Here is an 11174-nt window from a genome sequence, read left to right on the forward strand (position 1 = left end):
TTATAAACTTTTGCTCTGTAAGAGAACCTGTTAAAAGGATGAAAATATAAGCCAAAGAGTACGAGAAATTATTTAACAAACTACATATCTGACAAAGGACCAGTATTTAGAATATAACATTCAAAATTCAGTAAAAAAAACACAATCAATTAGAAAATGGGCAAAAGACATTAATGGACATTTCGCTGAAGAGGATATACAGATGAAAAAAAGGCACGTGAAAAGATGTTCAACATCATTAGCCATTAGGAAAATACAAATTAAAATCACAATGAAATATCACTATACATCTATCAAAATGTGTAAAATAAAAAATAGTGACCAATGCCAAAAGCTGGCGAGAATGCTGATAAACTGCATATATGTATATATGCCTAGTGAGAATATAAAATAGTACGGTTATTCTGGAGACCAATTTGGCAGTTTCTTGAAAAACTAAACATGCAGCTAACATATGACCCAGCAATTGCACTCCTGGGCATTTATTCCAGAGAAATGAAAACTTATGTTCACACAAAATACCTGTACACTAATGTTTGCAGCAGTTTTTTTCAGGATATTTGAAAACTGGAAATAACCTAATTATTCCTCAATAGGTGAATGGTTAATCAAATTGTGGTACATCCATACCATGGAATACTACTCATCAATAAAAAGAAATGTACTACCGATAAAAGTGACAACATGGATGAATCTCCAGAAAATCATGCTGAGTAAAAAATTCCAATTCCGAAAGTTTATGTAACATTTATATAACACAGATTAGTGTTTGCCAGGAGTTAAGTAGTAATGTAGATATAAAAGAGCAAGATGAGGGATGCTTGTGGTGGTGTAAATGTTCTGTGTCTTGACTGTATCACCATCAATATCCTATGTGGAAGTGGCAAGACATTACCACTGGGGGAATCTGGGTAAAGGGTACACAAGCTCACTCTGTATTATTCCTTGCAACTGCAATGTGAGTCTACAATTTTCTCAAAATAAAAAATTTAATTAAAATATTACCCATGTGGTTTCTCTTTCATCTGAACCCTGATTGACACAATACCTTTCATCAGATTGGGGGATTTCTCTTCTTAGTTTGCTAAGAGTTTTAGTCACAGTAGGTGCTGATTTTTGGCAACTGCTTTTTCTGCATCTATGAAAAATAATCATATGGTTTTCCTCCCTTATGATAAATTCTATTCTTTGGTTTTAGAATGTTAAGCCAACCTTGCATTCCTGGGATAAACACTACTTCATCATGATGTATTAATCTTTTTATACAATGCTGGATTCAATTTGATATTTGCTTAGGATTTTTATGTATTTATGAAATGTCTTTCAGATAACTATGGGTGCGATCAATGTTATTAGTTTCTAAAATTAAAAGACGAGCAAAAATAATAAAATATTAAAATTTGACAAGGCTGGATGGTGGGTAAACAATAACTTGTTATATTATTCTCGGTACTTATTCTCTATACTTTTCTGCTTTCTTTTCATTCTTTTTTCAATTGAACGATCCTTGGCTACAACTTAGAAGGCAGATTCAGAAGATAGACTGAGGACATAAAAACTGGGTTCTATCATGCTATTATGATTACTGAGGTGGGAAAGCCTTGTATATCCTTTTCACCTAGCAATGGGCCTAAATGACACTCAATACAACATTATGAATACTATGATCCAGATCCACCCTCAGGACCTAGCCAGTCATTCTGCCAACTTCTGGGAGTAGGTTGCTCATGGCTCATCATTTCTCTCTGGGAATCGCCCTCCACCAAAGGAAGCAGCCTTGCCTAATAACAGCGCCACGCCAGATATAGCCTCTATCGGTGGTAAATACAAGAATATAAATTTCTAGCCTTCTTCTTTAATTTGGAACGACTCCGAAAGGTCATCCCAGCCACGGATCACTCTTTGGGATTGCTACAGGCCTCTGCTGATTGTTCAGCTCCTCCCTCTGCCTAACCCTGCTTCCGTCACTCTTACAGGCGTTGTCTTGAAAGTACATCCTCACCCTCCACCTCTAATAAACCTTCTGCATGTTAACCTCCTTCTCAGACGCTTCCTTGGTGATCTCATATTACTGTTATATTTTACTTGTCATAGCAGTTATCAGTATTTTAAATAACCTTATTTATTTAATGCTTATTATAATGTAAGCTTACCAGAACAGATATTTTTTCCCCATACATTGCACCACTGTACCAAGCGCCTAGGGTACAAGCAGGCTCTAAATGCTGGCTGCTGAAATGATTGAATGGAAGAGACACTGGGTCTTAGGATCACAGTCTCTCAAGAGTTTGTAATAAGCACTTCTGAGCAGTAGCTCCGGACGCGGCCCCTAAGCCCCGCCCCTCCTGGCGTACCCCGGGAGCAGGCCAGGGGCGGGGCCTCGCGGACACCGCAGCAGGCACAATGCGACCAGCCGCTGTGCGGCTAGTGCGGCTGGGTAGGGTTCCGTATGCTGAGCTGCTGGCCCTGCAAGACCGCTGGCTGCGGCGGCTGCAGGCGGAGCCAGGCAACAAAACCGGGTCGGAGAATGAGGCGGGCGTACTTCTGCTCTGCGAGCCCGCAGGGCCCGTGTACACGGCCGGGCTGCGCGGCGGCCTAACGCCCGAGGAAGCGACGCGGCTGCGGGCCTTGGGCGCCGAAGTGCGTGCCACAGGCCGTGGCGGCCTGGCCACCTTCCACGGCCCAGGCCAGCTGCTTTGTCACCCGGTGCTCGACTTGCGGCGTCTGGGCCTGCGCCTGCGCACTCACGTGGCGGCGCTGGAGGCGTGCGCCGTGCGTCTGTGCGAGCTCCAGGGCCTGCCGGGTGCCCGCGCACGCCCCCCACCCTACACCGGCGTCTGGCTGGGCGAGCGCAAGATCTGCGCGATCGGTGAGCGTCGCGGAGCGGGGCGGGGTCTGGAGAGACTGGACCCTTGGAGGTGTATCTGGCGCGGGCTTTGAATCAGAACTACCCGCTGCGTTTGTGCATTTAAGTCTCTTCATTGATGTAGTATATTTAGAGCCAAAGGGCCCTCAGAGGTCATTTTGTACAACTTTCCAAATGGAGAGACACAAAAAAATTATCAGGTTACTTCACAATGTCAGGACAATAAGGGGTCCTTGGTAGTTATCACACTTTTTTTTTTTTTTAAGCAACAGAATCTGTGTTAAGGATATTTTCTGGAATCTCCATACCATGCCCCACACTTTGTCCCCAAATCGGTGCACAACCCCTTAGGTGCTCCAGAAACTAAGTTGGAAAATCAGTGATTTAGTCCAGTTCCCTCAGCACAGTGAGGGAGACCCTGAAGCCTGGGGAGAGAAAGTATCCATTCTAAGACCATCTGGCTTGTCTTGCAGGAGTCCGCTGTGGAAGGCACATCACGTCCCACGGCCAGGCTGTGAACTGTTCTACAGACCTCACGTGGTTTGAACACATTGTGCCCTGTGGGCTGGTTGGGACAGGCGTCACTTCTCTGAGTGAGGAGCTCCAAAGGCATGTCTCTGTGGATGAAGTAATACCATCTTTCCTTGAGGCCTTTAAGTACACCTACAAGTGCACCTTGATCTCAGAAGACAGTCCAAACTGAAGGGCGTTCACGTTATCACAACCAAGAAATCCTACCTTGGAAGGTACCAAGGCTAACTTGGAGTCACTGAAACCCAGATTTTAGGTTTGGCCTTGTCATTCACTCACCGTGGGACTATGCAAAAATCAAGAGCTCTTAGCCATTGTTTCCATATATAGCCTGGCTTGTTTGTATCTTTCCCACCTACTTCAGATATAGTAGATATGAAAGTAAAACATGCTATATAAATATAAGGCATTAGCACTGTTAATAGCATTTTCTAAACTTGGAGAAACTCAGATGTCATAGAGGGTCATTTCTCAATTATGTATTACTTCCTCGGTACTCTATTTAATTGGGCAATTCTGGGCTCCAGTTCCTTCGATTTTGTAGGGATCATATCTCTGAATGGCCCAGGTGAAGGTGATGTGATGTGGCACTTTTCTGCAATAAAGGGAAACGCAGAAAGCCTCTTTAAAGAATAAAATTGGATCCCGTCTTCCCCGGTTGGATTCCCCAAGCCTAATAGCTGTGTTTAGTTAGGTAGTCTGAACTAGACCAGAGGCTGGGGGGAAGACAAGAATAATATCTCACATTGTACAAATGCCAAAGATAGAAGTAAGGTTTTCTTACATGAGATCTCTAAGTCTACAAGGCTGTGTATTATCTGTTGCTGCATAACAAATCACTTCAAAATGATTTAAAATAATAAACATTTCTTATATACTGTGGATCAGCAATTTGGGATAAGCTTGGGTGGTTCTAGGTCAAGGTCTGTTATAAGGTTCAGTCAAGATGTTAGCTAGGGCAGATGTCATATGAAGGCCTGACTGTGGCTGAAGGATCAGCTTCCAAGGTGGTTCACTCACATGCTTGGTTGGTGCTGCTTGTTAACAGGAGAGTTCAGTTGTCCACCATGTGGGCCACTCTGTAGGGCTACTTGAACGGTCTTATGAGCCAACAGCTGGCTTCCCTCAGAGCGAGTGATGCCAAAAAGAGACAAGGTGGAAGCCATAATGTCTTTTATGACCCAGCATTGCAAATCACACACAATTCTGCAGTCTCATAATAGGTGAGCCCTACTTGGTATGGAAAGGACTACTCAAGGTTGATGGGAGATGATCATTAGCAACCATCTTGGAGACTGGCTACCACAGGCAGTTAGGGTGGAAAGAGCCTTGAATGAGAAGTCAGGTCACCCTGGTTCCAGTCTAGGCTCTGGGCAAGTTATTTATCCTCTTTGGGCTTCAGTTTTCTCCTTATTCAGGCACCGTCCAGTAGAAGTATAATGTGAGCCACATTACAATTATACATTTTCTACTAGCCACATTAAGAAAATAAAAAGAAACATATGACATTTAGTAACATTTTAATTAACCCAACAGACTCAAAATATTATCAGTATAAAAATATTTTATTCCTTTTTTCTTACTAAATCCAGATATTCAGTATGTGTTTTACAGTTAAAACACACCTCATTACGTACCACACTTTCAATGTTCAGTAGCCATATCTGGTTAGTGACTACCATATTAGAAAGTACAGCTTTTGACAATATCTAAAGTCCTTTTTGAGCTCCCAGGGTTCTGTAGCCTCACTGACTCTTAAGGAGAAAGGTGAGTCCTCCCAGATCTGAAGTCTGAATTTTGACTACAGATAATTTATATCAGTTATTCAAGCTGAAAAAGACTTTAGAGATATATTCCTGTCCCCTCATTGTATAAATATGAATCCAAGACTTTGGAAGAAACTTGCTCAAGGCCACACAGTAAATGAGAAAGCCAGAAATAAGTCCCAGATATAAGCCTCTTTCTCATGCTCTTTTCCTACTGTAAATATCAACTTAAGACCTCAGGACAATATGCTTTACATCTCTTGGACATTCTATCAGTATTGACTGATTGGTGATTTGTTCGCCCATAATTTGCCCATGTCTTTTCTAGGCCTTAGTTTCCCACCAGTGCTGTTGTAGGAGTATGGAGGTGGGGAGTAGTTAATAATTACCTTGCAGTATTATTGCCAAAAATGGAAATAATTATTCCAGGAAAAGTAGAATTAGATTCGCATGGTTGAAAGGCTGTGCACAGTGTTGCTACCCATCTGGTACTCGGCTACCCTCTCTAGCAACCCTAATAAGTGAACATACAGCCTGTTCTTCAATGCCTCCAGTGACTGGGAGAGAACCAAACATTTACTCAATGGTACCAGATACTCTGTTAACCCTCTTAAATACATTCTTTAATTCAGCAGTCTCTCCCATCCTTCTGGGCCACTGGGAATCATTGTGTATGGTGTAGTTGCTGAGTTAGCTGAACTTCCTGAGCCTCAATTTCATTAAGCTTAGAGCTTGGGATAGAATAGGCAGCAGGAAATGTATGGTGGTTATTAATGTAATTCACCAAATATTTCAGGCACACGGGAGGATTGTACTTAGTGGCCCCCTTGTGGTTGGGTGGGGCCAGGTAACTTGTTTTGGTCAGTGAGTTATGAATGGAGGTGACATCACTTCTAAGCTGGAACAGTGAATTGCTGGTGTCAGGCCCCTGAAAATTTCTCTTTCCCTCTGAAACAGTGACCAGCAGCATACAAGATGGTGGCTGCTTCCTGAGGGACTGCACTGAGGAGAGCCCCCTGCTGCTGATGGACATGTGGTGGAGTTAAAGACAACCAAAATGTGGGGTTGTTTAATACCACAGCATAACCTAGCCTATTCTGACTGACAGTGTTTATATTAATTAGGACTCTTGTGTTTTCAAGTATAGAAACCCAACTCAAACTAACTTAAGCAAAAACAAACAAACAAACAAAGAAAACAGAGGATAGTTGGAAAATGTACTGGGTGGTCTCATAAAATCCAAAAGTGGGGCTGCAGCTGGGCTCAAGAACAGAACCAGAACATGTAGCCCTTTAGGAACCCAGATAGGCTTTTTTTTCCCCTATTCTCTTCCAGGCTTCTTGGTGTGTTCGCTTCATTCTATCTGGCTTCCACCCAGCTTTCTCTGTTTCCCAGGCCACATGGTGGAAGATGGCTGTTATTGAATGTTGGAGTAGAGTTAAGGACTATGCCCAGGTTTCTGGCTTGAGCAACTGGGTGGATGCTAATATTGCTGAGTTGCAGAACACTGGATGAGGGGCCAAGTTTAGAAAGGAAAACAATGAGTTCACGTTTAGGTAAGTTCGAGACACTTGTGGGAGATGCAAGCAGAAAGAGCTAACTGCAACTGGGTACGTGGATTTGGAGCATCAATGTGATGAGGATGGGTACGTGGATTTGGAGCATCAATGTGATTAGGTCTGGGAACCTACAGAGAGAGAAGAGGAAGGCAGAAGACTGATAAATGTGAAGCACAAGTGGAAGAAGAGCTGGCCAAGGAGACTGAGAAGTAGTAGAAGTAGGGTGGGGCCTAGAATGATAAAACATGACAATCTCACTCACTCCTCCAGCAGCACAGCAAGATAGGTAGGATTATTTTGTGGATATGGAAACCAAGGCTCAGGGAAGCTAATTAGCTCATGCACTTAGGGGCAGAGTCAGTCCCTGGTTCCCAGTCTGGGTCTCTCCATCCTTCCACAGTTGCCTCTGAAGGGAGAGTGGGGCACGCATCCTGGAGGAGACATGCCTCCAAGAACAGGTAGACCATGAGCAGGCAGAGCTGGGGAGGATGCTGAGCAGGAGGCTAGGGTTTGGCTGTTGCTGGGCCCGTGGAATTGAGTCAGGTCTCTGCTGCAGATTCCTGACACTCCTTCCTGCCTGGACAGACTCATCTCCGGTTTCCCGCTGGGGGCCCTTCCTCAAGGAAGGAAGTTGAACATAGGAAGGAGGATATTTAACACCCTGGCTTTCCTGCCTCTAGAAATCCTCTTTTGTTTGTGCAGTCTTTCCTCCATAAATAAACAGATTGTCCGGGATCTGGTGAACAAATGATGAATGTGAGGCCGTGACCAACTGCAGTGACTGGTCCAGCACCTTATTCCTCTAGCAAGCTTGCAGTGTGGCCAGGTGCACTTCATTTCATGGAAAAGATCTCTTTGTGAAAACCCTGTGGAAATCAGATTTTTGCAATCTAAATCTAATTTTTTAAAAATAAATTTGTTTATTTAAATGAGTTTCAAGTATACAGTACATTGGTTAGACATCTATATTGTTCATAAAACGATTCCCCCAATTGCTCCCTCCCTCCCCTGGCCCTCCACTTAGCCATCATATTAAAGCTAACTGCATTCCCTCTGCCATGCTCCCCATCCCCATGCCCATCTATCAACTACTAATTTGTACTTCTTTAATCCTTCAACCCATTCTCCCAGCCATCCAACCCCCTTCCCCTCTGTCTGTCATCAAATTGTCCACTATATTTATGAGTCAGTTTTTGATTAGTTTGTTCTTTTTGTTCCTTAGATTCCGCATATAAGTGAAATCATATGGTATTTATCTTTCTCTGTCAGACTTATTTCATTCAGCATAATAACCTCTAGGTCCATCTACGTTGTTGCAAATGGTAGGATTTCATTTTTTTTAATGGCTGAGTAACATTCCATTGTATATATGAACCATAATTTCTTTATCTAATTGTCTGTTGATGGGCATTTAGGTTGCTTCCATATCTTGGCTATTGTAAATTGTGCTGCCATGAATATATTGGAGTGCATAGATCTTTATGAATTATTGTTTTGTTTTTCTTTGGATAAATACCCAGAAGTGCAATTGCTGGGTCAAAAGGTGTATCCATTTTTAATTTTTCGAGAATGCTCCATACTGTTTTCCATAGCAGCTGTACCAATTTGCAATCCCACCAACAATGTATGAGGGTTCCCTTTTCTCCGCATCCTCGCCAACGCTTGCCGTTTTTTGGTTTATTGATGATAGCCATTCTGACAGGTGTGAGGTGATAGCTCATTGTGATTTTAATTTGCATTTCTCCAATGATTAGTGACCTTGAGCATCTTTTCATTTCTGTTAGCCATCTGTATTTCCTCTTTGGAAAAGTATCTGTTTAGGTCTTCTGCCCATATTTAAAATGGATTGTTTTTTTGTTGTTGAGTTGTATAAGTTCTTTATAAATTTTGGATATTAACCCCTTATCAGATGTATCATTAGTGAATATCTTCTCCCAGTCGGGTGTCTTTTTGCTAATTTTCTTTATAGATTGTAATTTACCGTACATATTATTGTACCATATTATAATACCTATAAGTTAAAAAAAACAGCACTTGCACTCCCACCTAACAACACATCCCTTTCATTCGTGTCCAGTACTTGATCATAACAGACACATTTTGTGTACTTTTAATTATTATGTGGATAAAATTTTGTATATTCTTTTAAACCAAACATAATATTATAAACGTTTTCCCACATTGCTACAGTCTTTATAATTATATTTTTGAAAGTCTTAATTTTGTTTTTATTTCTTTTAAAATTTAGATTTTTAAAAAATATATATAGGTAATGCATGCACATGGAATAAAATTAAGAGGATACAAAATGGTGGCATTGAAATGTAAGTCTTGCTCCTTACCCTTTTCCTCTGTAAACCCAGTTCCCTTTGCTGGAGCCCTAGATGATGGTAAATGCCTTTCTTATATACTTCAAAGATATTTTATGCATATATAAGCATATATGATTACCTACATTCTTTTTTCATGTAGTAGCATACTATACACACAGCAGTGCACGTTGGAGATTGCTTCAGATTAGTATACAAAGAACATCCTCATTAAAAAAAATGACTACAGAGTATTCCATTCAGCGGATTTATCATAACATTTCACTAGTACCCTACTGAGGACATTAAGTTATTACTAATCTTTTACAAACAAGACTGCAATGAGAATTCATATATCAGTGTGTGTATGTTGTGACACATAGTACAGTGGTTGTATTTCTAGAAGTGATTTTCTAAGTCAAAGAATATGTGCATTTTTATATTAATAGATAGTCATATTGCTTTCCATAAAAGTTATACCAACTTATACTCCCATCAGCAATCTACAAGGGAAATGACTCAATTTTATTGTTCAGCATCTTAGATTTTTTTTCATTTTTAAAGTTTTTTTTTTTATTACAAAATCTTTTAATCATACAACAGTGGACTCCCATGTACCCATCATGCAGCTAAAATAATCATCAAATCATGGCCGATCTTAGTTTATTTAAACCAATTGGTATCCATTTCCTGCCTCTTCTCTGAATTATTGTCAAGCAAATCACAGATACCATGTTGCTTTATACATAAATATTTCAGTATATATTCCCAAAAGATAAGGACTCCTTAAAAAAAAACATAACCATAATATTATCACACATAAAAATATTTTTTCGATATCAAAAAATATTCAATTAATATTCAGATTTCTCCAATTTTTTCTTTTTTTCTTTGTTTACAGTTGCTTTCAAATCAGGATCCAAACAAACAAGGTCTACACACTACATTTGGTTCATATGTCTCATAAATGTCCCTTAGTCTCTTTTCATCTGTAGGTTCACCCTCCATCTTTTTCTTGTCTTTTTCTCATGTACTTCCTGAAGATTGAAAGGTAGATTCTGTCTCTTGCTCTAATTCAGGTATGATTTTTTGGCAAGTCTAATTCATTGGTGATAGTGTGTTCTTACGTCAAGAGGAATGTAATAGCTTTGTTTTCCTCTTTTTTGTGTGTGTGATGACCATTCCCCAGATTCATTATTTTATTAGAGATTTGCAAAATGTGAAACTCTGATTCTATCATTCCTTCTCCATTTAACTAGCTGGAATACTTCTATGGAACTGGCAGGTTGAGTGCAAAAGAATCTGTTATGACCAGTAGCATTAGTATTGCTATTAGCCTTTTATTAGTTTTTTACTTTTGTTCATATTCAATAAAAGTTTGTATTGATTAAAAATCATCTCTGTAAAAGATATAGTTTTACAGTTGCATTGGAGTTTATACTGTGTTTAAATTTGAACATATTTAGATTGTCAGCACTGAGTACCTCAATAATTTTTCTCTTTTAAAAAGGTCTATACACTATTCGAATTCAAGAGACACTGATATAAGGCCATAGTGTTATACTGTTTCAATTTACCTAGCCTGTGAGCTTTTCTAAGCCAGGGAATTTTCTTTGTCTACGTATCCCAGTACTTAGCACTTAAGAGGAAGCAGTGGTTTAATAACTGTGTTATTATGAGGAGTTCCCTGCAGCCTCCACATTGGCTCTTTTGTTGACAGATATCAATATCCAGTCTGTGAAGTGATCAACTCAGCCCTGCTCACACATCTCCAGATATGGAGCAAGCAGCTTTCTATTCTTGCATAATTCTGATTGTTAGAAAGTTATTCCTCATTCTAAACTGAAACCTGTCTCCAGCTTTGTCATAATTCTGCCCTCCTTCTAGGCCTTCTTTGAGAGGCTTCTCCTGGCCATGCCCTACTTCCCCCTCGTGTGGCACTGGCCACACTGTATTGCAGTTACTTGTTTCCATGTCTGACCCTATCCAGACTGTGAGCTCCCCAGACAGGGACTGTAGCTCTATCATCTGTGGCTCTCTCAGCCCCAGACCAGGGCCTGGGATAGAGGAGGTGCCCAGAAATAGTCTATTGAGTCAGCGAATGAATTCTCTCCCAGTAGTGGTCTCTTCAAGTTAAGCTTTC

General features: G+C 40.7%; 1 protein-coding gene across 1 annotated transcript; it reads left to right on the top strand.

Moving 5' to 3' along the window:
* Window positions 1-2221: 2221 nt before the first annotated feature.
* Window positions 2222-4279, top strand: LIPT2 (lipoyl(octanoyl) transferase 2). The gene is made up of 2 exons (XM_011377364.2): window positions 2222-2869; window positions 3340-4279. The coding sequence occupies exons 1-2, from the start codon at window positions 2404-2406 to the stop codon at window positions 3567-3569; spliced, it is 696 nt and encodes a 231-aa protein (XP_011375666.1). The 5' UTR covers window positions 2222-2403; the 3' UTR covers window positions 3570-4279.
* Window positions 4280-11174: the final 6895 nt, after the last annotated feature.

The sequence above is a fragment of the Pteropus vampyrus genome, unplaced genomic scaffold (assembly GCF_000151845.1).
Source record: "Pteropus vampyrus isolate Shadow unplaced genomic scaffold, Pvam_2.0 Scaffold311, whole genome shotgun sequence".
NCBI lineage: Eukaryota > Metazoa > Chordata > Mammalia > Chiroptera > Pteropodidae > Pteropus > Pteropus vampyrus.